Genomic DNA, 27,422 nt, shown 5'->3' with positions numbered 1-27,422 from the left:
ATTTACTAAGCCTTGGAAAGAGAACGTGTACTGAGATAAAGTACCAGCCAATCAGCACCTAACTGTAATTTTTGGCATTTAGGAGCTGATTGGCTGGTACTTTATCTCCGTTCACTGTCTCTCCATTCAAGGCTTAGTAAATAGACCCCATAATCTGTAAAGAACACAATGAGGGGACCAGTTAAGGGAAATTTTCCAATTGCTATTTTTTTTGGAGGAGCTGGGAAAGAAGGTTCAATTGGTCATTGGCGTTTTGCTTTGTCTACATCTTGATCAATGTCATTACAAATTATGAAGAGTTAAACACAATGGACTGGTGTACCTTTATTTCAATGTAACTACATAAGAAAAAGGGAGGACAAGTGAAACTTCTGCACAGAATGCTAATGAAAAGAGGAGACCTTAGAGTACAGGTTATAAAATGGCGAGCAGAGTCCTCAAACCTACCTGTCAATACCCAATCTAGTTTTATTATAAAGCTCTATGGACTATGCTGGCACTATATAAATGAATGATTATAGTCTAGTCCACATAGTGGTCACAGTCAACCTCAGCTTTTTGTTTTCCTTTAATATGGTATTGAGCAATTACCAAATTAACCCACCAGTGATGGAAATTTAAATGGAAAAGGTAAAAGAAGATCTACTTCGTCATTACAAAAAATAAACAAGACAGCAGGATTCAGATAAATTTAAGGTCACCATCCAATGTAACTAGTTCTAGCCCGCAGTTCAAGTTACCTTGAGTCATGTAATCCATTTCCTAGATATATGATATATAGGGACATGTATCGAATAGATGTTTGAAATAACGTACGAAAAGTCCATGTAGACAGAGGTGAAAAATTTACAATACAAAATTATGAATTGACAAAAATAGTAAAGTTTTACAGTTATTAAAAGTATTTTAGGCATCGAAAACATTTTTATGTTATATTAAAATCAAATATTGTTTTTTAACATTTGCGGTCAAACACCACAAGGCATTTATGCAGAACAAGTTATGCAAGTTCTACTCTGCCATACAAGGAGAGTGTGCGATGAAAATTCTATTGGTTGAATTCTAAAACCATCCTTGCATTATCGTCAGTGAAATCTATCTTCCCAAACTGGTATACTGGCAGTTAATTTGCCAATTACTAAAAATAGCAAGATTACTAAAGCGTCAGAGCCTGAGAGTAAACATTTTAACAATCTTCAAAGCAACTGTGCCACGGTGAGGTGCAAATCCAACTTATTGTAAGGAACCTACTATTGCACATGGTTGTTTAAATAAGAAACATATTTTCAGTTGTACAAGATCTAATTTAAACATGTTATGCCTCGATTCATTGGCCATTTCACCATTTTTTTTTTCTGATCATAACACGAAATTAGTAAAATAAAAAAAAAAAAACCATGAAATTATTTTATATTTTATTGTCATTTTCTTACAAAGTAATACTCAACAATACATTTCAAACAGTGTACCGTATATTAAAAAAAATACAGAAATAATACAACTAAAAAGCCAAAATAAAATAATAATTAAAAAAAAGGAATGAATATTTATCTATCCATAATGTGGTTGGTTTTGTTTCGTTTTCCAATGTGGGGGCTAAGGTTTAGCAGCCTACCTGAGACAGAACAGACAAGGGTGGGAACACAGGGACCTGAGACAAGCAGAAGCGAGAAAACAGGCGCTCACAATGAACAAAACAAACTCCAGGAGCCGCCAACAGGGGGAGTGTAAACACGTGGGTTTACACAGGAAAAAAGATCTACTGCCAAATAGACTTACGATCTGCCCTAAAATCAGCCAGCATGACAAATGTCTATTCTTACAACCTTCCCCTCACTCCCAAGTTAAATATCACATTTCGAGATAGAACTGTAGGCGTATTAACCGTGACAATTTGTAAATCTATTTATTATCAAGGGCAGTGAATATGAAAGTTCTCTTAAAAGTAATTTAAGGTAAAAAGTTAAACCCTGTGATATCCTGCTATGGGAGCAGAGGAAGGGTGGAGGTCTAGACAGCCAAACAGTGGCACAACACGCACAAATAACTGTAGAGGAGTCCAGGTACAATATATCCAAACAATACACTTCACACAGAACAAGTAAAATAGGAAATAATATGTCCATTACTTTCAATGAATAATAATTTTATAAACAAAAAAATGTAAAGAAAAAATAGTTTCTGTAACAGTATTAACACAATAACACTCTGAATATGGTGACTTTAGTCCATCATTGCCCCAGGCACAGCTGTTGAAATATTTCTTATTTGGGGCCATGAATTCATTTTTGTCTCACACAAGTAAGCATTTTAGCAAAATGAACATATTTCACCCTAACAAATATGTTTACATAATTAAAAAGACAAAACCGGTCTATGTTTTAGTTCAGTAATATGGATTTATGCATACACAGTGATGCTGTTTTTTAAACAGCCGATATAAAAAGCTAAAGTTTGATATCAGAAAGACACATATCCTCTACATAATATATGTAAAACTGTTCTGTTACGGGTGGGGCATCAATAATGTCTACTGAGTACTCTGCTAATGTAAAAAAAAAAAAAATAAATAAATACATTTTTTTTTGTATTTTTTGTTAGTTGCTATAGGGTCTTTATCCAGAATGTAAAAATCCCATTTTATCAGAAGAAAAAAAAAAAGGTGCTAAAATTCACCCAGGCTCACTGCAGGCCACAAACAATTAAGAGCAACATCAAATAATCAGTCTTTGACTGTAATAGGATGCCTCTTAATACTTTTCTTGAGAAAGAAAAACAAAACTCTGTTCAGGTTGATGCTGCTGCTGCAAAATCCCTGAAGCAACGATTGTGGCATATTTGTAAGCAATTTGACTGAAAAAAAAGTGCCATTTTTACATTCCGACTCATGTTACCAAATGTAGCCCAAAGCTACCTCAAGTGTGATCATCTAGAAACTCATAGGATTGTGTTAAAAATAAAATATACACCACACCTGAGGTAAAATTCCGTCTCATCCATGGCCATTTAGAAGTAGTTACATAAAAGGGAATATTTTTCTTTCAAAAGCAAACAAACACTTCACAAAACCAGCAGATAGATATATGATCATGTACGTTTACCACGTAGGCCATTTCTGTAACTTCCACTTGACTCCCATTTACCACTTTTAAATACCCCCCATTTTAATTTAAAAAATAAAAACATTTAAAAATTCCTTTGTAAACACTAAAATAAAAGTAGCTTTAAAATACACAGACTCTACGCTCTTGATGTGATTTGATCAGGTTTGTCAGAATAAAACTAGCAGGTCATCCTTAAAAAATGATTTCCAAAGGGAAGGACCAAAAAGGTAGCTACTGTTGTGTGGTCAATATTCTATACAAATATACATTATGTCGATAGAATTTTTTTCTTTTTTTTATTTTCTTTTAAGTCTTGGACTAGTCTTTTGATTCTCACGGCTTCAAAATGTGCAAGAAATCAATTTTTTTCCACTCTACCTAGGCAAAGTGTAGAAGACTATTCCATTTTCGGTGAACCCCTGTGTGTTTTATATGACAACTGAGGCCAAAAAAGGTAATGGAGGCAGGCGAGTTTTGAAATGACAATGGCTCCTGTTATAACGCGCACACACACACGCATTCACACAAAATGGTGGGCAGGTCAGTCTGAGCATTCTACCGGCACAATGCTAACTAAGATTGGGGGGCAGAACTCATCCATAAGACATTGTCAGCTTTCTTCCTTAACATGTACACAACAGAAAACATAGAATCAGCACGGCGGCCATCTTAAAATAACCCCTACATTTCAAATTTTGTAAGACAGAATATAGGTGCAGCTCTACTCAGCAATGTACAGTGGGTGTGACAAATAAGCAACGCACTTACCCTGCTAACACCTTCTATAGCAGCAATGACATTTCTCATTGTTTTACATTTTAACAACTTTTGACTGAACCCTCCAGACAACACAATAATATTACAGATTATATATTACAGGCTGCTCTTAGTAGAGTCATGTGAAGGATTGAATGCCTTATTTGTACAGTTAGTGGTACTGCACCTTTAGCATGGCAAGAGTACAGCTGTCCCAATGCAGAAAACAGTGCAGAGGAATTAGCATCACAGCCCTGTACTAAGACACAGCACTGAGAGAGAAGAATGCAACTGGAAAGAATTAAATCGTGAGTAAAACATGAAGGATTGTAGAAAATTAAAACTTGTTGTTATGAATAAATGCATGGAGGCAACAGAAAAAGTAAGGTGAGTAAGGGTAGAGGAAGGTTTAAAGTGAGGAACGCAGAGAAAAGAGGAGATAGAAGGGCTGTCTATGAGCGTTGAAATCATTACTTTAAATGTGATTTATCAGAGCAGAAGGAAATGTTCCCATGCATGTTTTTTCCGTATTTTTCCTCCAGCTTGTTCACTTGTGAATAAAAAAGGCACGTCCGCTTGTATTTCCTCCAACTGTCCGAGCTGGAGGGGGTAGGGAGTTGTAGGAGCTTCCTCATGCCTGAAACGCAGTTGGTTCCAAAAGTCTCTCTATTCCAATCTCAACGTTGTTAATTTAGAGAACATTCACTTCCCAGAGAAGAGCAGATTGACTCCTCCGTATCACAAGCCTGACATCCAGAAAGGGATACGCCGAATTTAAACCAGGATGGACAGCGAAGAGACAGCCACAGCAAGTTAGACAGACAGATGGTAGGAGATTTAAAGAGCGCCACCCCCCCAGCAATCAGAGACGTGAGATGAACGGGCAAAACAATAAATGGAAGAGAGTAGAAAAGCTACATGAAACAGACAGCCCCTGTGGATGGTGACAGGTGAGGATAGATATCTTAAACCCAGCAATAGGCAGGTAGAAAAAGAATGAAGAAATTATAGCAAAACCCTATGAAAGCAGAGGCAACAGTACAAAATACTAAATGGTGGATGGCCAAAATCTTTCAAGAAAGACCGTAAAGGGCCACAAGCCGATGACATGTAAAAAAAAACAAAAACGAAAAAACAAACAAAAACAGCTTAAACGTGAAATGAAGTGGACAAACAAAAGAGCAACCTCAGAAATAAGTGGCACAAAACAGAGAGTAAAGCTGCCCCAGTGGGAAGTGACACGAAAACCAGCCAGGGAAACGAGAACTTCTCGGGAAAGTGAAATAAAAAAACAAGCAAGGCACCAAATTGTCTGCAGATGATAAATATGCCTCTTCAGTGAAGGAGAAGCCTGCGGAATATTTCCCTAGACATGGGCGCAGAAAAGTCTGCAAACAGAATCCTCCTGCACTGAGGAGCCCGGAATCCACATTTCACTTGCAATCCCCCCCACCCCCAACCCCTCTACAGAATAAAAACAAACATATCAAGCTCCTGTTATTCCCATGAAAGTAAAGTGGCAAAAAAAAAAAAAAAGCAGAGAGTATTGTGGGACAATCGCTTTATACCAGATGGGTTCCCAGCTCCTCCATCCGCTCCAAAACCAAATGATTAAAGGGAAAAAAAAACAAAGAAAAACCGACGCTGGAAGGTCCTTTTCCCTTGGGCGATGAGTCTGAGCAGAGCTCACACCCAATAGCAAGGCCAGGCTAAATAAAATATTCCTTCTTCTCTTCACAGCTGTTCTGCCCACCCTCTGCGTTGATGATTGCAGTATCTGCATCTGCTGCATCGTCTGCGCCTTTGGCTTCATGGGTAAAGTATGTTCCTATCATAGGGAAAAAGAAAATAAACATCTCAGGTTCATATATTAAACCATACATTGTGATAGTACCAAAAAAAATATATATATATATTTATGTACAGTCGAAGTCATTGCAGAGGCCACTACTAATTTCTGATCCATGAAAAAATTAAATTAAACTACAAAAAAATAAATAAATAAAAACAACAATGGAACAACCACTTTTGACTACCCAGCTTCTACCAAGTAGGTTAGGAATGACGGGGCTTGGCAGAGCATGGAAACCTCTAACTAGTGGCCTAAACAAGAAACGGAATAAATACATAAACATTCTAGGATATGGATTCATTAACTTGTCTGGATAATGAAATACAAATAAAAGGAATAGATAGACAAACTTCGAAAATTAGTTACCTTTATGCCGAGCAAAATAGCGGCCCAGGATAATAAGAAGACAAAGCATGGCGAAGACAACGACAGCCACAACTCCTCCGATTACTGCATGATCGACACCAAGAGGCCCCTCTTCTCCTGCCCGGGTATCTGTGCCAGCAAGACATGGGTTAGGAGTGCTCAGGGGGGGTGGAACACGGTTTCATGGAGACAAGCATACAAAATCACAGCGGCATTAAAATGGCTTGAAGACATCTCACTAATGAGATGATTGTCGTTTTAAGAGAATCACAAAATGACCAGCCATTTGAGAGATGGAAAGTCTCTTTAAGTAACTGCCCACACATGCGTGGTTATGTACAGTATGTGTATATTTAATATATATATATATATATATATATATATATATATATATATATATATATTTTATGTGTATATGTGGTGGTCTTATTTTTGGTTTCAGAAGACATGTTGGTAGCGAATGACATGTTGACTGTTTTGGCAAAGCCATCTTTAATGTCGTAGTAATTTTGCACATTTTAAGTTGTTAAGGAGATTTAGACTAAAGTACAGTATAAGTCACGACAAGACATTGGATGATTAGTATTCTATATTATCAGATTATTACATGATTACACATGAATGCAAGCATGACTTCAATAACTAATAAATACTATCCTATCAGAAACATGCCACTAAGATATGGTACAACGTAAGGACCTAATCCGATGAACTCCAATTTAAGGGTAAAAAAAAAATAAAAAATCACAGCTCTTTACCATCTAAGATCTAAATTCAAAACACAAAGTATATGAAAAATGCTTTTCTTGATTTTATAATCTTTCAACATTTTCCTTTTATTAAATTAGCAAGTACCATACGCAGCACACACCTTTCAGCCATTCATCCAGACATAAAGGTTACCAGCTATGCCAGCTGCCACGTGCTGATTGCCTATTACCAAAACCAATCTTAAATTGTTTAGATCTTTTATTTAATATGTTTGCTTTACAGCTTAAATAAGAAATCTACATTCATGAGATGTTAAACATCTAACATAGCAATGGTCATCTGAGGGTAAACGATATTAGTGGTGCTAGAAATGTATACTAGCCTATAAATTACTTTTGACAGACTACTAGGTTTACTGACGGGATGTAGTCAGGAAGCCGGAGGTCTAAATACTGACCTCTGACTTCCCGACTGTGAAAGCCAGGCAGGGGACTAAAGATAGGGGTGTGAGGGCTAGGTTTAGGGACTCCCGGGGGGGATTTAGGGCTAGGCACCCCCCTGGGAGGGTTAGGGTCAGGCTAGGAGAAAGGGGGGATAGGGTAAGGCACCACCATTGGGTTGGGGTCAGGCACCCCCCGAGGAGGGTTAGGATTAGGGAGCGGGGATGGGTAGGTGGTTAGGTTTAGGCACCCCTGAGGGGAGGTTAGGGTTATGCACCACTGAGGGAGGGTTAGAATTGGGGAGGGGGGGGGAGAAGAGAGGTAGAGATAGCCTACTTACCTCCCCTGGTGGTATCTTCATCTGCCGGCCTTCCGGCGTCGAGATTTCAACCGCCAGGCTGACATCCGGCGGTATTACACACCCAACCCTTGCTGACATGTGAATTGCGATTGCAGTAGCAATGGCCATGATCTTCTCGGATTTTGATGCAATTTATGGGTAATAAAGTGCATGGTTTTTTCACATTTTGTAAATAAAACATGGAGGATTTGCCCTGTAAGAATTTTACTTATCAGTCACATTAAATTGTATTTATGTAACTTAAAAGTAACTTGATGTGGGACTTGACTACAAAAGGTCTTGGTCTATGGTATTCTCATATAAAACTATTTGGTGCCTTGCAATAGCCTTATAATGTATAGCACAGAACAGCGCACACTCCTCAATTGTACAGGTTAATGTCTGTTGAAGATGGACTTATAGATTTTCTGAGGACAATCAATGTAGCCCAGACAGCGGGGGCAGACTGAGGTGACCCGGGTCACTTTACTAGTTTGTAATAATGCAACAAGGTAAATAATTATTAGAATTTATAATGTGAAAAGTCAGGGACCCTTAGTGTATGGAGGGTGGAGGCCAACACTCCCTACAAAATTGTTCAACAGTGGTAACTACAGATGTGTCCTTACACATCTTTGCTGCAGTCATACCAAAAAGTCCCTATCGGCACACTTGGTCCCATGAGGCCCTGCTAAGGCTGGGGATTATTTTTGTGTCTTTATTGCCACAGATGTGTGTCACAATGTGATGTGACTAGGAGGCACCAGCAGACTGTGCTAATTTGATATGCAACATTTGTATAGCTGTGTGTATACAGATTCAGGGACTCAGTCACAAAGTGCTACAATGTAGAGGCCGCAGCTTTTTTGCAAACCAAGATCAGTTGCGCTTCATATACTGTACAGACTCAGGTGTACAGATATACATGTGTCAAATATCAAATTAATCAGCACAGCCTGCGGTGCGTCCTAGTCACATCGCATTGTGACTTAGACTCATTTTCGGCAAAAATCTCACGCCAGGCAAGTTGCGCTGCGTGGCGTATTGAGGCTAGATGTATGAGGACACATCTGTAAATGACTGCAGCAAAAAAACAGATTTTGGAAATAAGTAAAAACTTGACAACCCGCGGGTGTCCCTGGTAATACTGCAGCAGGGCCATACAAATGGTAGGAACCCAGCCCAACTGACCTCCTGCAATCTGCTGATTGTCAAATGGTACTGTACTGACATGGAAACAATTCTTTTATGATGTATGCGTTGCGCTGTTTTATAGATCAGCAATCAGCAGTAAGTGACAGTTGAAGTTATAAGATGCCATTACAAGCTCCTCAAGGTTCTCTTCATAACTACAATTCTAAAAGTTTACTTTAGTGTTATTATGAAAAAAAACCAAAGTGTAAAAATTAAACAATTTTTCCTTCATTCACATTTACCGTCCATGTAAAACAAACATGTGCATAAACTGCTGGGATTATCATAACATCTAAATTACAATACAAATGAGCACGACTGTTCTCCTACATCAAATGCTTAAATGAAGAGGTATGATGTACTTAAGGAAGGAATAGTTCAGTGATGTACTATTGAGAGTCTCGGCTGATGGATCTGTCATTTACAGGATCAGTCTGAACTTCTCTCAGCAGCGACCCTAATGCTAAGTGACTGTTATTGATCCATGTCCTGATAGGTACAGGTAAGATAGTTCACTGGGGACAGATGATTTAAAATGTCTATTCATGCGGTTCACCCAGACCTGGCAACAAGGCACCAGTGAGGAGTGGGGAACATAGGAGGTGAAAGACACTTTAATTAAGTCTGTCAGGAGAGACATTTTTGCCAATTTATAGAAAAAAAAAAATGAAGAAATCTCCAAAATCTAATTATCGTGTAGAGTCACATACGCAGGCAAAACTGTCAGACAAGTGACCCAATTGTAGAAACTTCATTCCCTTTAACTCTTACAGCTTTTACACGTAAACCCTATTCTTATACAAAACCATACGATGTAATGGAAGAAATGTAGCCCTTCCACATTATACCTCTGATTTATACCAGCCACCAACCACTAGGTTAGTACATATCCCCTTAAATGTAATTTCTTTCTAAATATGTATGAGATTTATTATAGTGAACATTTTCAAAAGTTGTATTTCTTTGTAATTTGAAGCTCCATGCTTAAAATATACTAAATTACAAGTAATACTTACCGCTGTGTTCCGGCACACTGCCTCTGGCATTCCCAGTCTCAGACTGTTTAGCAGTCCACTCTATCCAGGTACTTACGCTAATAAGATGGCTGCAAACAACGGGAGAACCGCACACACAACAGTGCAACTTACCGAGAAACTTGAAAAAGGCAGAAGGCATACTGTATATTTGCCAATGTATGCAATGGTAACCACTGTGTTGTATTAATGCAGATCAGAGTGTTTTATTACTAGTGGAGGCGGTCTTGTTGAGGGTGGTGGGGGGGGGGGGTTTCTGTCGCACCCCCTTCCCCAAAATATATGCACTATGGGGTCAATGCATAGTCAAATGCAAGACAGTTTTGAGGATGGGTCTTGTGCATGTTGGAACTGTGCACGCATAGAAGCGTGACACGGAGGCGTTGCATCTCAGACGCATCTCCATGTGTGACTGTAGGGTTGTAACTGGGTGGCTATGGGTGTTTGCGCGCAGGCCAAGTTCAGTGACGGCGTATAGATGGAATTGCAGATTGTAAAACCAAAAAGGTATGAATAGGGGGCGTAGTATTCCAGCTAGACTGCGGGCAGGGCACCGAGGTGCGGGCAGTGAGTGTATCCTTGTGATATGCCCCCAATTCGTTACACTTGGGGGCTGCCCCCAAGCTCTCCACTCATTGTGATAGATGCCGCATGGCATCTAGTCACCCGGCTGCATTCTGTAACTGCAACTTTTCCCACCCACTGGCCGCAGTATCAGGTACAGGGCAGGCTGTTTTAGTGGGGCGCCACTAGAAGGGCAGGGCACATTTTGCCACTTTGAAATCGGGCAGGGCAAGGCCAGATTAACAATGGGGTGGATGAGACTACAGCTCGGGGTCTCCACACAAAAACAATCTCATCATGATGACAGCAGGATGATGACCATCCACACAATTGGCCAAAAATCATTAAGTATTAAAGTTGTATTTCTATTTTCCCTCAAAGTGATGACATTTTTGTAATTTTATATATTTAGGGAGACATTGGGGCCGATAGTGTAAAGGTGTACATGCCCACATGGCACTGGCCACACCTTATCAGATTCTCATCATAGGCCCTCAAACATTTGCAACCCCAAGCCCACGTGGCCTGTAATTCAGGCCAGAATAGTTTCATGTAGATATAAATCCCCGTTAACATCAGACTTCTATTGCTTTCCTGGTTTGGGCCTAGTAGTAACTAAGCCTGAGAGCCTGGAAGAAGCCACAGTCAAACAATTAGCAGAAATCAGGCTTCCCATGATGCATTTCTCTATATGAGCAATGCTTGCCGACTCATAAATTCTCCTCCCGTGAGAAGCCAGATATTTAAAATAGGGGTAGGGCTAAATGGAGCAATTCTCAGAATCGCGTAAGTAGGCCCCGCCCCCAAAGCACGGACCAGCTGATCCCTGGTAATATTCTCCCCATTTCACTAGGAAGTGGGCAGAATACGGTATAAGTACCTACACTTCCGGGGGTGCAAAAAATCAGGAGCCTCCCATGACTTCCGGGAGCGCAGGCAAGTATGATATGAGCTAGACTGTTGGCCACATAAAACTGCACCCACCATTTATTCATCTACATTATTAATTTATTTGTAACACGTTATACATGAAATGTTATTTCATGGAAATGTTATTTCATGGAAGCCAGTGTTAAAATCTGTTTCCCTGCAGTATTTAGAACATGTGCTTGTCTAATTTGCCTTTTCGGAATTCCAGAAATGTATTGCAGAAAGATTAAGCTTATTGTGAGTAGCTCCGATAACAAATACCAAACAAAATGTATGAAAATATAATAACCAAAAACTAATCCGGCAGAGCAGAGGTCGGTGTGACAGCCTCATATGACAAATGCCACATTATTCACATTACTTGCAAATCCTAATATGCTATTTTATAAGAACATTGAGCTTTTTCTCCCTATTTCGACTGCAGAGAAAACAAATGCTGACATTTTGTAATACTCTGGTGATGCAGAGGTAGATATGTAGGGTAGGATAGTGAAGAGAGGATAGGAAGGGAGGTGGAAAAGGGTGAAGTGTAATACCTAGCATACAGGAGCCAAAAGGTACAGAGCCGTTCCTAAGCTTGGTGCACGTCTGTGCCTGTACAGAGGTAATGCAGAACACAGCTGCCATTTAGCAGGAAACTAGTAATTCTCGGTCATCTAGACCACTTGCAACCTCCATAATTGCTACATTATGTCAGCCCTGCAATCTATTTCTTAATGGCAGAAAAATCGGTGCCAGCATCACGGTTCTACCACCACCTTTAATCTCAGGTACCACGTACCCCATTATCAAATCGTTCAAAGTCTCATTGTTCAATAAATATCAGACATGAAATTCTTCTGGTGTAATAATAGGAATAAAAGTTTCACAATGACCCAACAACTGCAACAATATCAACAAGTCACTCCAGAAATTCTTAATTAACACAAGCAACAGTATCCCGGTATAAAAAAAGAAATGACTTAATTGTAATCTAAATTTATAGGCTAAAAATAATTCTTAGTTAGTCTAGTCTCTAAAATTGTATTGTATTGATCTCTAGCACGGATTCCTCACTTGCTAAAATTGTGTGGGTATTCCATATGTATAAAATATGGAAAAAAGATGTTCAGCACAAGCCGAGGGACCTGGCATGCTAAGAAGGGCTGTTTTTGTATAAAACAAAATTAACAATAAATCTAAAACCACACAATAAGCAAATTAAAATTAAATTTTTCTTTCATTTTATGGAGGTAGCTGGACAAAACCATTTTGTCACGCAAATAATAGTTGGTGTATTTGTTAAAATCAATGAAGTTGCATTTCAATTGAAGACTGACCATAATTATAGTTCATCAAGCTACTGCAGCTACAATTTAGAAAGAGGGGGTCTGTCAGGATATTCATAGAACACAACAAAGGGTCATATAAATGTTGGGCTAAAGTAGCTTTGGGGTAGGAGGCTTCAACGGTAATGAAAATAAAAGACGGATATCAGTCTATGAGTTTCTGTAGTAATGTACATAGCCGTTGTTCCCCCATTCCTAGGAACGCGGCACTCATTAAAACGTCATCTACATAAGTGTAGGCAAAGCAAACTCGTTACGAACTTCTGAATTCACATGAAGTTCAATCCAATGAGGTCACACCAGTTTTAGAAAACAGTAATGCATACCTCCCAACAATCCCCATTAGAAAATTGGGCCACTAACTTGACAACCGAGTACCACGCCCACTTTGAGACAACAGTTGGTTTGTGACGGACAGGCTGTAACCAGGGGAAATGGGGACTATAGCTTAAACACCATGACTCTTGGTAGGTATAGGATCATGGTCTCCTGAGAGTTGTGACAAGCAGATAGATAAAAATACTGCTGGTCAGTGATCATGTAATATGTGCCACTATAGGGCTGATTCTGCGTTGGGGCCAAAACAAAAACAAAAAATCCAGGTAACTTTGCACCTTGGTAAAACCAAATTGTACTGCAGGCGGAGCAGGTGTAAAATTTGAAGGATGCGTGTCCAAATTGAAATCTAAAATTACAATATAAAAATAAAGCTGTCCATCATTTGTGGGCTACATGTAAGCAGTCAGCATTTATCCTGCATGCAAAAAATATAAATGTATTTGCACCCCTTGCATTGCAACAGGTGTGGTACAAAATGTCAACTTTCAGAATGTCATCATTGAGTATGTCGACATGCCATTTTTCTAATGTTCTAGCTCTAACCCTACCTTAACTACAGCCTAATCTTAAATCTGTAATGTCGACATTGTGACTATGACATTCACACAGTTGACTTAAAGACCATAGGGGGGTATCCAACTAGCCACGATAACAATAAGTTTTCTACGGGGAAAATTTTGGGACCATTTGCTGGAATTTGTTGCTTATCGCATGTTTGCGCACTCCCGTTTATCGTGCTATCCTATTGCAAAACCGGAGATGACCAATTTGCATGATAATTCTTGCATGGATGACAGGTCATAAGTACAGGTGAAAATGGGGAAATTTGCCTGTACCCCAAAATAGGGTAAACTAAGGTAGAGTAATGGTATAGAACTGTGTTAGTGGCCATAATCCAAGGGTTTGGTGTTCTTAAATTGTGTCAAATGGCTGTTATATGCATTTTTCTCTAACAGTGAAAAAAAATGATAGAAAGCAATATTTTTTGGACAAAATAAATGCTTTATTTAAATTAGGGGTACATTAAATGGGTGTAAGTATATTTTTGTGTCATTAAAGGACATTTAAAAAAAAATAAAATAAATACTCCTGTCGCTTGCATCTGCTATGTTTAAAACACCTGTCCCATCCATACAGCACCCCCACATACCAGAATTTTTTACTTTGTCACGCCAATAATGACATGTAATTATTGGCCAAATTAAGCGAATTAATAAAATATTTTTGCCTGATTAGTAATTAAGGAGTGTGTTCCAGTGGTTCTGCTTTAGGTCCTGAAAATAGGGGCTTTGCAGAACTTATCACCTGCTCAAATGTGGTGAAAAGAAATTCACGATAATCCTATAGCAGTTTTTGCATTGTGCTATTAGGATAGCATGATAACCTTTCTTCAAGGAAAGTTTTCACCGGTGTAAAATTCTCGGAGAAAAACAGGTTATCGGGGCTAATAGGATACTCCCCCGTGTCAACAATGAGACATGTTCACTATTGACGTAACACGCATGTCGATTCAGACCATGTTGACATTCTGGTGCTGACATAACTACACACTGTACCCATTGCAGCATGGGCTTGTTCCAGATACAATATTCCTTGCTTTTGTATTACTTTAACACCAGAAACATTGGGCATGATTCCAAATTTGGTGCACTGTAGAAGAGCAATGCCAAGTCATATAATGCAGAGGGGAATTCTGGGAACAAAGTGGGGGAAGTATGGGCATAGTTTTCTAGATTAAAGATAAACATTGTAGGTGGAAAAACATAAACCCAGAGTATTGCAGAGAATAGCGATACCATTAGACTTGCCTAGGCTTTTGTCTGGGGAACCAATGGTTATAGGGCACCTAGAATAGTGATAGCATTTCTCTAAATCTGTGTTTTTAATGGGTTCCGGACTATAGATAGACATTAAAAATTCAACAAGGTCTAGATAAACACCAAATGTTAGACAGTCAATAGGTCGAATGGGACAAAGTGTTGACACACTAATGGTCGACATGTAAGAAGGTCGACAGGTACAAATGGTCGACAGTGTCAAAAGGTTTACATGAAAATGGTTGACACAAAAATGGTCGACACAGGATTTATTTTTATTATTTTAGATTTATGGTTAGGCACTTACTGAAGGGATAGGGACATACCATGACGGTTAGGGTTTGGCACAGGGGGGAGGGTCAGCATTAGGCACTTACCGGAGGGTTAGACACTAGAAGGGACAGTTAGGCTCAGGCACAAACCCAGACGGTTAGGGTTAGCACCAGGAGGGAGGGTAAGGGTTAGGCACCAAGGGGAGGGTTATGGTGAATATTAGGGCTAAAAATAATAACAATAAAAAAAATCACATGTCAACCATTTTCGTGTCGACCTTTTGACCCTGTCAACCATTTGTACCGGTCGACCTTCTTACATGTCGACCTTTAGCGTGTTGAGCTTTTGTCCCATTGACCTATTGACTGTCTAACATCGGGTGTCTATCTAGACACTGTCAACCTTGTTACGGTCTATCTGTTAATCCACACCCGTTTTTAATGTCTCCCCCGCACATGGTACGCTGAAATAATGGAGAAGCAGCCAATAAAGCTGCTACTCATATGACATCACAGCCAAGCACGAAACTCCCAGTACTAGGAGCACAGGTTCCTGCTAAGGTACAGAGAAGATCAGGTGGGAGTGTATGCCTGATAGAATCTGGCGCACGTTAGAGCTTTCCCAATACTGGCACCCACCATGTGTACAGTATATGATTGGGGCACACAGGATTCCAGCTCTGAAAGCTCAGGTTTATAAATATTACTAATAAATAAGAAATAGTAACTGAAGGAGTGTGAAAATGACATGAACCCCTGCTTTGCACTTTGAAATGCTTATTGCATCCCAAACAAGAATCAATTTGACTTGCGGATTCAGAAATACATTGTCCTAATTACTCTGTAATTAGGGACCTCTTCTCTACACAGTATGTAGTTTCAAATTGCCTATCAATGTACTCAGCAATATACTGTATATTACTGCCCCAATGTCTTTTTGTGCCCAGCACAGTACTATACAATCTTATATACAGTACGTAGATAGCTGGATCTGGGACAATTGCATTAGATCTAGACTACACTTGCGTTGCAACTTTAATTTGAAAAATTCTTGCACCCTGTTGGCAAAATGTAACCACTGGCCTCCAATCGGACCAGCTACACATGCTTGTGCTTCTGTTGGCTGGGCACAGATACAGCATACTGGGCCCGATTCAGACCCGGATGATAAGCCGTGGAAGCACGCTATGGCCGATAGTCGCCCATCTGCGTATGCGTCGCAGTGCGCGTGCGCAAGCCAGTCACTGCGATTGGGAATTGTGCACTCGTAGCACAAAGACTGAGCGCTACTATGAGTGACAGATAGCGCCGTTTGTGGGTGGTAACACGGGAAGGTGCTTGTGAACGGGGGAGTGGTGCAGTGAACGCAGGTGTGTCTGGCGTCTAAAAGGCGTTTTATGGGTGTGCATAAGTAGCATGGAGGAGTCATTGTACACGTCACTTGGTTGTATTTCAGCCTGCAGTGATCGCAGTGCTTGTGGTGGGGTAGGGTCTACCTCAAGGGCTGCGTGCAGCTCCGATGGTTCTGTTTAATCACAGACTTCCTGGAGATGATGTGTGTTAAGAAAGAAAAGTGGGCGTTTTTTATACAGGCGTGCATTTCCTCTGCCATCGCTCTCTAAGACATCGAGGGCGTCCTTACACCAGACAGTGCGATTGCGGAATTTGCATACCCGGCCCCTTTTGGCTGCGAGAGCGCGCAGCTTAGCGTCCGGGTCTGAATCGCCCCCACTATATAATCGTATAAGCTGGTATATATTCACACAGAGTTGTGTTTCTCAAACCCGGCCTCATTGAACCCTAAGGAGCATATCCAATTAGCCACAAGATTTTTGCAGCAAAAATTACAGCAGCCATCGCGGCCATTTTTTTACCCAAATGAAAAAAAAATTGTAGCGGTAATTTTTCCTGCAAAGTCCTCAGGAAATGGTAAAGAAAAATTATAAAAAGCAATATTTTTTGTTTAAATAAATACTTTCATTTTATTATGCACCCCAAAGTCAAAAAGTTGAATTTGGAGTAATTTCAGGCCATTTTTTTTTTTTACCCCAACAAAGACATGTAAATTATTGGACTAATTAAGCCAATTGGAAATTTCCAAATGCCTAATTATACTCTTTCAGACTTAAGACCAGGGAAATTCACGGGTCTATCAACAAGGCAAATTCCCCGGTCTCAATCCGGGCAGGGTTGTTTCTTTTCACGCATACCGATATCCCTGGTCGATGTGCGTTCGCTTGCAAAACCCCGGATTTTTATGTGTGATGTATGAAGGGATTTTAGTAATTAAGGGGGGTGTCCAAGGAGGTTCTGAAGTGAGTCCCGATATTTCTAACTTAAAATAGGGATTTTATAGAGTTAATACCTATTGAAATTACTGTGGCTGATATTCTAGTGCCCAATTAAATAGCCAAACTCTTGCGCCTGCAGAAAAACCCTGCAACACAAGATTTTGCAGAGAATTGAATATGCCCCTAACAGTGCATGTTTCCCAAATCATCTAACTGGAACACGTGTGTTAATTGACTAACATGATAGATCTACAGATGAAACTAATGGGATGTAGTCAGGAAGCCGACGGTCTAAATGCCGACAGTCGGCTTCCCGACTATCAAATCCCAGCAAGGTACTAATGATAGGCGCCTGTCATTAGACCCACGCCGGGAGCCCGATGCCCACATACGGAATGAAGGTAAGCGGGGCGCAAATAGCCGCAGGGGGGGGGGGGGGTGGGAGGGTTAGGCACCCCCCAGGAGGGTTAGGTATAGGCTAGGGGAAGAGGGGGGGGTATGGTTAGGCACCTCCAGGGGAAGGTTAGGGACCCCCCCTCAGAGACTTAGGTTTAGGCTGCGGGGTCGGGGGGGGTTAGGTTTAGGCACTTGGGGGGGGCACTTGAGTAGCCACACTGTTAGGCTGGGTACGCACCACATGATGTGCATACCCAGCAACGGCACGATACATCGCGCCATCTGCGTGCCCTGCACGATGCAGTGGATGATGGTGCGATGTGTAGTTCTATGCTGCATTTAGCAGTATGGTGTCGTTCATTGCATTGTCCAACCTGCTGTGCTGCACAGCAGATGGAATGATGCAATGGACAACCCGCGGGCACACGTGATCAGAAGTACACACTCAGCAATCCACGTGGTATATCATTCCAATCCGCGTCAGAACAATACACCATGCAATGGATTGTGTAGTGTACCCAGCTTAAGGGTTCCATGAGGGCAGTTGGAGACACACTGCTCTAGAGGACAATGGTTTCATAGGTCCTATATGACTTCTTCCCTGCGGTCAGGTGACAGATTAGTCTAGCCTAGCTGTTAATCAAGATTATGGACTGTGCAATCTTGTGACAGGTCTATCTTCTACATGTGTAATAAAGCAATCATTAAACACATGCAGCTACATAGGTCAGTAATTTGCATCCAGATTGTAAAAATGGATAATTATAATATTGAGGTTGATTCAACTCCCAGGATTGCAACTAATACATGAAATGGGATACTTTGAATTCAGTACTTCCCTAATTATCTCTCAAAGGAAATATATACCCATTATACAAAACATTTAAAAAATGTTCCTTGCACTTTTTCTTTAATGGTTTCCAACACACAGAGCGGATTTAGCTGCATGCGGTGCCGTACCACATCCTAACTAGGATCTGAGGCTTTAAAGGACAGCTGAGCAAGGTGTGAAGCTGAGATGGAGAGTGTATAAAGCTGACAGAAGAAAGAGGATATGAGATCAAAGAATAATGAATGGTTTATGAAGTTTAGTTAAGGATAGAGAGTGCAGAGGCTGAAAGGGTAGGAAGAGGGCAGCAGGGTAGAGTGAGGGTAAGGTGGACGATGAACATAGCTCTGTGCAGGACGAGGGCAGAGAAAGAATAGCTGGTGGACCGTGTGCATAGCATAATGTATTATAAGGCCACAGGACAAAGAGGGAATGATGGATGAGATGCAGAGATCACCATCATAAGGATAAAGTACGAGTAATGTGGACTGTGTGTAAAGGTCAAGGAAGAACGAGACAGAAGGACAAAGACTAAGGGAGCGGTGTCTGGTGAATAGAGTTTGAAGTCAAAAGGGGCCAAGTCTGCGCAGCAGAACCTAGTGAGAAAAAGAGCAGTGACTTCACAATGGATAAAGCTCAGGACGTGGCACTCAGCAGGACTATAGCACGTGACACAGTAAAGGAAGAATAATGTAAAATATAGGCCAGCAAGGGATATTCTAAGATATAGTTTTCATTCTAATCAAAGGCAAAGTCACAGTTAAACATACTGCAGAGACGAGAGACGATCACTAGAATAATCAGGGCGAGGAAACACCTATACTAGGGTCAGGCACCATGCAAACGGAGACACACAGCATGCACCAAGATGCCACATACTAAGCATGCACCACTGCAGGGAGACAGAACAGTAACAGCAGACAACCCAAGGTGGCTGCGGAAGCACCAGGAAGACGAATGACTAGAGAATAAAATGATTTGGGCTTAGAGAACAATAAAAAAAAAAAAGAGCTGGAGAATGAAACTGAAAAAAAAAATACAACCAAAAGACAGGAGAACAGGGGAAGTGAGAGGGCGGCTGCTGAAGGGTTAACAAGAATAAAATATAGTGCTAAAGGAAATAAGGCGAGCCAGTGTATGAGGGCGAAAGCTGTGAATGAGGTAGAGAGGGAGAGCGTGAAGGAGGTCAGGCGTTTGCAGCCTCATACTATGCATGTGAAGAATCCTGATTAAATCCAACGCTTGCAAAGCAATAATAATAAATCCTCACCAGCTTGGGAGGAGGAGTAATGCAAACTGTCAGTGTGTGTATCATTTATACAAGAGGAGTGCTGATAAATTCCTCCTGATTAAACTTCTCCGCAGACTCCGTGTATTTGGAAATTAATGTATACAGACAGAATGTCACAATGTATACATGGAGAACATGTCTCCGAACCTCAGACATTGTAATTAGATGAAGGTGCTGAGCTGCCGGAGAATCTGAACAGCAATGGAGGAATCCACAGAGGAAAGTTCTATACTGCACTGCTTAGATCCAACGTGTAACGTAGTGGTGTCAAACTCGGGCCATCCAGCTGCAGTGGAACTACACATCCCAGCATGCATGCACAGTTTTGCACTTTGGGCATGCTAAAACTGTGGCAGGGCATGCTGGGATATGTAATCCCACAGCAGCTGGATGGCCACGAGTTTCACACCCCTGGCCATGAAATTTAGACTATTTAACTTGTTACATAAAATAAAATAAAAATTAATCTATTGCAAAACACAGCAAAGAGTATTTAGCTCCATCCCAGCTGCGATGGAAAGCAATGACATGCTTTACATAAGAGAGCGGACGCAATGGAGCCAATTTATGAAACTTAAACCGTTCGATGTGCGATAAAAAACAAGAGATATGGTAAGAACTTACCTTTGTTATCTCTGTTTCTACGAAGTCCATAGGGTCCACAGGGTTGACCTTGGGGGTATAGGTTGGGAACCAAATCCGGGCACCACGCAGTTAAAGCTTTTAGCTCCCAGGATGCACTGGGTCCACTCTCCCTATAACCCCACCCCCAAGCCAGAGGCACCTCAGTTTGTAAGTAGCCAAAGGCCGGAGGAGGAGAGAAAAAGAGAGAGAAAACTGGAACACTCAATAACCATACTCACCGAAATGGGAGACGGAAAACCGGTGACCAGCCACACAGCCCATATGAAGCCAGGTGCGTCAGGGCGGGCGCCCTGTGGACCCTATGGACTTCGTAGAAACAGAGATAACAAAGGTAAGTTCTTACCATATCTCTTGTTTTCTACTTCAGGGTCCATAGGGGGTCCACAGGGTTGACCTTGGGGATGTCCCAAAGCAGTTCAACCAAGGGTGGGGACGCTCCTGTGCTGAGAGGAGAATCCGTCGCCAAAAAGGAAGCATCCTGAGAGGCAAAGGAAACCAATGCCTAGAACCTTAAAAAGGTGTGGACAGAAGACCACGTGGCCACCTAGTAAGGCAAAACAGCCGAGGTGCCACAGCGAGCCGCACACGAGGGTCACATGGCCCGAGAAAAAACAAGCATCAACAACAGGAAGGCCTACCCATGGGTAGGCCCCTGAGGAAGACCTACGAGGCCATCCAAGTCAACATTTGGTTATAGGCCGGCCATCCTTTCCTGTGAAAACCAGAAATCTCAGACCACCAATAAGGAGTCCGATTTCCGTAAGGAACCTGAACGGATCACATAAATCCAAAGAGGCCAGACCACAGTCAATGAGGCCACACCAGCCGAGAGGACTGGGGACAGAATGGCCGTACCATAAGTTCCAGAATAATATGGAACCTGAAAACCACTAAGAAGAAACACAGGGCGAGAGCAACTCCCACCCTGACATGATGCCCTCCAGAAGAGGGAGCTACATGAGAACGCTCCCAATTCAGACACTCTCCTGGTTGATATAAACACCCTGAGAGAAAGAGAGAGCCTAAGCAATAGACCATGTAATGGCTATCACAACCAGCGGTTCCATTGACTGTCCCCGGAGGTAACGAAGAACCACTACTTACTCCCAAGGAGTCCCTAGGGAGGACAAATGGAGGCATAATCAAGAAAACACTCCAAAGGATGAACTGGATACCAGAGTGAAGCAATTCCATATCTTAACCATACTGACAGTGTAGAGATCCGCACTGTCAGGAAGACCAGGCCAAGTGTGAAACCCAAGCCAGCCGGAAGGAATGCCAGAATATCTGGAAATCCTGGACACCGGAGGATTGTATCGACAGGTACAATACCATAAGATTTATGGCTGCCACAGTTTGTGGTAGGTCCCAGCAAAAGCTGATCCATGTGCTCTAATCATTCCAACGATGACAAAGCCAGGGAAGCCGTAAGACCACTGTAAGGACACAGTCAAAGACAAACGACCCAGGTCCAAGGCAAAACCAAGGACCCTGAGACAACAGGTCCGGGCAGTGAAGCATCAGGGATGGAGTGTCGATGTAGAGACTCCGAAGATCCAAGTACCCCTGACATCTGGGGCAAGCAGGAACCACCAGCAGGAAAGCATCTCCGTCTCGATTGAAAACACTTCCAAAGACCTCGAGGAAGAAGGGAGACCGGAGAACACAGGTACACAAAGTGGAAGGACCACTTCACCGACAAAGAGTCGCTGAAGTTTGCTTCAGAATCCCCAGAGCTGAACTGTAACACCCTAGTGTGATAAAGTCAGAAGGCCATGAGGGTCACCTCAGGGGGGCCCCCCCTGCTCACCAGGAGATGAAACCTCTCTTGGGGAAGAGACTAGTCCCCGGGATGCACGTCGTGACGGCTGAGGACTCCCGCTTCCCAATGGAGAGCTCCTGAAATGAACGCTGCCGAGATGGTCGGGAGGAGACCCTCGGACTATGTCCGAATATGTGACATACCTGTCATTGCCACCCAACGAACAGTGTTGCTAAAAAGGAAGCCACTGTCCTGACCCTGTCGGACTGAACCTTTTCAGGTTCACCGGGAAACAAGAGTTATGCCAGAGTAAGTTAATTGACAGGGTGGAATCGACAGACGTCCAACTGCACTGAAAAGGATTCGGTCCAGACACTGTCCCTAGCAAAGAAAACCCTGGACGAGATGGCCATAGCCACCCGGACAGGGACCGACTTGCCTCCGGAGAGAGCATCATCGTTTGAACAGTTATCCGACAGAAAAAACTCATTCCATCTGGAGATGAGCCAATTATGGAAAGGCCTGGAATGGAACTGAGCCCATTCCACCATGCATCCCAGAGTGTAAAGACATCTGTCGACTGCGCAGACAACCATGTACTCCTAATGGAAGAGAGGAGATTCCGTCTTACGCCAGAAGAATTCTCAGATTCTGAGAACCCAGCAGGGATCCTAGATGAAGAATACCCAGAGAGGGATGCAGGGAGGACTTTTTCCCCGTTGATTAAACGTCTGCACCCTGAAGAAGCCACAGTCATCCTGACCTGGCCGTAAAGTACCCCGGTGATCCCGCTAAGAGCAGGAGGCCGTCCAGGTACAGGAGCATTGGGATATACTGAACAGAAGAACTGTCAGAAAATCCAAAACGCTGGTAAACCCCTGTGGGGCTGAGGACAGTCCCAACAGGCAGAGCCCGAAAAATTGTAAGTGTTGCTGTGATACAGCAAACCTCAGCCCATGCTGAGGAAAGGTCTCTGTAAGTACCCGTAGGCACGCGTCCTGTATATCCAGTGATACCCTAAAGTCCCCAGGTTCCAAACATCGTATGATGGAGCATAGGGATTTCCTCCTGAGCCCAGGTAGCTTTAGGAACTGGTTCAGGGAATTGAGACAGAGAACAGGCCAAAGAGGACCATTCAGCCACCGCACCAGAAAGAAAACAGAACAACCAGTCCCTCACTGAGATAGTGGGGATGGCCCAATTAGCTCCGCTTACCGCAACAACTGCATAGCTTTCTGGATCTGTAAGGCCCTTGTAAAGAGGGCGTACCCTCCTACCCACGTAGCCGCGGCAACTTGACACTAATACCGGGCGAACTGAGAAAATCGGTATCTCCCAGTTGTAGGCCTGTCCCGTCAGACTGAAGAGATATCCGTAGGTTCAGAAGCAGGATCGGCTGGCAGTCCAGGCCTGCTCGGTACTGGATATGTCGGCCCTTGTAGATGCCGACAGTCTACGAAGAAACAGACCTTTAGGCTGACCGAGAGGACAAAAAAGACTTAACATTAGTCTGAGGCCTTGTAGTGTGCCTAGCTGAAAGCGGTAAACTTGTCGTTAGTAATACTGCCAATGTTACTACAATCTTGTCAAGGTCAGGACCAAACAATATCAACCCTAAAGATGGTATCTGCACCTCTGCATTCTCAGAGCGCAGCCATAGGGTATTACGGAGGATACAGTCGCAGCCGGAACTCTGAAAGTTAGGAGACTGGTATCCAATATAGGCATGTCCACCTATGACAACTGCATATATTACATGAGCGACCAAATACATTTGAACCCCCGACGTGTTGGAGGGGAAAAAACGTTACAAATGCATCAACCCAATATGCAATAGTATTAACCAACCATGCTATAGCCATGGTAGGATGGGTAACAACTCCCGAAAGCAAGTATACTGATTTCAGGCAGAGTTACCACCTACGGATCCGAAGAATCCGACCACGCAGGAATGGGAGGCGTAGTAACGTCTGTAATCAGACGAGTAACACGCCCATCCCCCCCAGGAGGGGCTCGTGATGCCCTCAGGGAATTTGGGACAGGAGGCCAAACACTATTGTAACACCTCCTATCTGGCAACAGCCAGAGTCCCGCTATGCGATCCACCCGCTAGTCAGCAACAGGTAACCCGAAGGCACGCAATACTGAGGGTGTATGATACAGGTGCAGGTCAACATTCACTCTAACCAGAATGGACCTGCTACCAGCCCTAAAGCAGGGATAATAATACCTGAAATAGGCTTCCCCCCGTGTAAGAGGGAAAGAGCCCCGAACAGTACCCAGTTCACGGCAGAGCCAACTGGGAAGTAACCACAGGGCGTCAACCACGCCAATTAGCGTTTCGTAGAAAACGACATCCACCCAGGGTGGCTGTTGTGGTAATCCCTGCAAGGGGAATGACAGACTATTGTGGCACCAGGGGGAATTCATATACTGCAAAAAACCCCTGCAGGGAGCGGTAGTCTGTGTCACAGGGGAAGAGTGCAAGAAGCTGCGAGATACCCTGAGATGAAAAGGGCAGTATGGTGAAGTAACCCCAAGTGAGGTACAACAATGGGGCCCGCCCGGCGATCCGCAATTGAGAGGATCCCGAGAAAACAAACCGCCCAAGGGGGTCGTGAAAGAGGCCGGCACCAGATGACGCCACATACAGAACCCTTTATGAGTCAAATCCTCCGCACTAACACCTGCAGCACATGACTTGCAGGATAGTAAAAATGGGTGCAGTATAACGCTCTATCTCCTGGTCAGACATATCTGACCCATCTTGGCGGAAATATTAAGCAGCACTATACTGGTCCTGACTGATGCCAAAAATAGCTGCAGGGACCCATTTTCAGCGTATGCAACACACAGTTCCATCTAAAATATGGCAACGTGCAGCACGCAACAGTATGTGACAAACCACACAAATATTAACAAGTATATAAATGTGAGGTCTCAGAACCACCCTAAGTACAGCTGTATTAGGGCAGATAAAGAAAAGGGATAGATATACACTGACAGGTGAGAGAATAAAGTACAGTCAGCACTAGCATAAGTCACATACAATGCAGATATATACATATATACATAAACATGTCATATAATATACTGCACTATTACACTGCATTCAACTGCCCAGATTCAGTGTCTGGGAAGGCTACAGCGCTGTGTACACTGACCTGATGGTGAGGTACGCAGGGGGACTGGACTCACTGCCATCTCCAGAGATTTCTGCTGCACCACAGAGATAAAATGGCCGCTGGAGACCTCAGAAGAAGCGTGGCCCGCGGAGGAAGCAGCTCAGCGACGCCAGACTATGGATACTGAAAGGCGCGCTGAGCTGAGGGGAGGAGCCGCTGTAACAGGGAAGGCTGCCTCCCCTGGCCGGCTATTAACCCCCGGGACGCCGGCTCCCTGCACCGATCGTTAAGTCCCTGGTGGTCTAGTGGACACACGGGGTATGGGGGGCCCGCCGCCACTGCCGGCGCCTCCGGTCTGTCCCCTGAGACCGGAGGCACAGGACTGCATTTGAAATGCGCGGATCACCGCAAGCGGTGATCCGCGACCTTACCTGCTCCCCGTGGATCCGGCAGCAGTCCTGGGCGCCCGCAGAGTCCGGCTAGTACAGACTCTGGGGTCCCGCTGAGATCCCCAGATCTGTACTGGCGTCTCAGCGCCAGCGGGGTGACGGAGCGGCAGCTTAGACGTCCTATGGACAGTCCGACGCTGCCGCTCTGAAGAGTCCAAAGTCTATGAAAAAACTTTGTCCCTAAAAAAATAAAATAAGCTTAGGGGCTGCTAATCAGCTCCCCCTGCGCTAACGGTGACCCGACTCCGGCCGGGCACCAACTTAAACTGAGGTGCCTCTGGCTTGGGGGTGGGGTTATAGGGAGAGTGGACCCAGTGCATCCTGGGAGCTAAAAGCTTTAACTGCGTGGTGCCCGGATTTGGTTCCCAACCTATACCCCCAAGGTCAACCCTGTGGACCCCCTATGGACCCTGAAGTAGAAAAAAGAACACATGGGTCAAATGTGCGTCATGTCTGCAAGAAAAAGTGCTTCCTGCCAAAACATATTGGCATGCGGAGGAACATTGTATAGTTTAAGGAGCAGAAGTTGGTAAAGCATAGGAGTTGGGCATAAAGAGGCCGCTCCAAGCAGCAGCAGCCACACTGGTGCGCCAGGACTTGCAGAGCAGTTTTGTCAACATGTGAAATGTCGACACGGTCTGAATGTCAACATGAATGTTATGACAACATGTGACATGAACTTTGTCGACATAGCATTTTCCTATTGTGTAAACATTCACAATGGCAACTTTTCAACTATGTCAACATACCTTAATATAAAATAGAGGGGCACAGAGGAAGCATTTCTAGTGGGGAGTTCCTTTCAATGGGAATGGTCACATGGCTATGTCCACTCAGCTAAAGGACTTGCATTTTGCACACTCTCATTGCTGGTGGTCTGCAACTCTTTCATATTTAAATTAAGTCATAAAGAAGGCTATTGTGACCAGAGCTATTTGATTGGAAGAGGAGACCCCAAGCGGTAAGTTGTACACTTTGCACAGTGAACCTCTGCAGATTCTCCCTCCTCTCCATGACAGATTTCTACTAAGTAGAGAGTGTATATAAACCATGGAGTGTGCTGGGTGGACCACTCAGGGACACCAGCGCAAAACCACTGCGTTAAGCAGAGTGTATCTAGTGTGCTTCGTAAATAAGGCCCGATATCTTTCACGCAACAAAGTTTAAGATTAAATCAAACTTGCACAAGCCCCCGGTTGCAATGCAGAATGTTAATGGCATTATAGAATCCTAATGCAACAGCTTCTGCTATCTGTGCTATGGAACATGTAGGCAATGAATGAAAAGCAGAAATAATTTGCAGGCACTTTTCATGCATTAAAGCCACATTACTAAAACAGTAAATACAAGCAAACAGAGCTTATTGTAAAATTCATCAAAAGCTGTATTCCCACTTAGGGACGGATTCAAAAACAAAATAAAAAATAGGAGCAATTTGAACCTTGGCTTCCATGTTACACTGCAGGTGGGGCAGATTTAAAATGAGTATAGATTTATGGTTGGGAAGGGCAAGTACTAGATTCATTCTGAATTTCAATGTAAACAAAATTGTCTATTGACGTCTTTGTACTATGTAGCCTAAAGAGG

At 42.9% G+C, this 27,422-nt stretch overlaps 1 protein-coding gene across 5 annotated transcripts in view; it reads right to left on the bottom strand.

Moving 5' to 3' along the window:
• Positions 1-94: 94 nt before the first annotated feature.
• The window catches only part of CADM1 (cell adhesion molecule 1), a 288,245-nt gene continuing 260,917 nt past the window's right edge, over positions 95-27,422 (bottom strand). For all 5 annotated transcript variants that reach the window (XM_088481358.1, XM_088481359.1, XM_088481360.1 and 2 more), the window contains 2 exons: positions 6,079-6,207; positions 95-5,688 (listed from right to left, as the gene is read on the bottom strand). In XM_088481358.1, the coding sequence (XP_088337484.1) occupies positions 5,570-5,688; positions 6,079-6,207 (248 nt within the window). In that variant the 3' untranslated portion in view covers positions 95-5,569. The remainder of the gene's footprint in view (positions 5,689-6,078; positions 6,208-27,422) is intronic.

The sequence above is a fragment of the Taudactylus pleione genome, unplaced genomic scaffold (genome assembly GCF_031769625.1).
Source record: "Taudactylus pleione unplaced genomic scaffold, aTauple2 ptg000270l, whole genome shotgun sequence".
Taxonomy (NCBI): domain Eukaryota; kingdom Metazoa; phylum Chordata; class Amphibia; order Anura; family Myobatrachidae; genus Taudactylus; species Taudactylus pleione.
The sequence above is the reverse complement of the archived record's forward strand: the minus strand, read 5'-3'. Positions and strand labels throughout refer to the sequence as shown.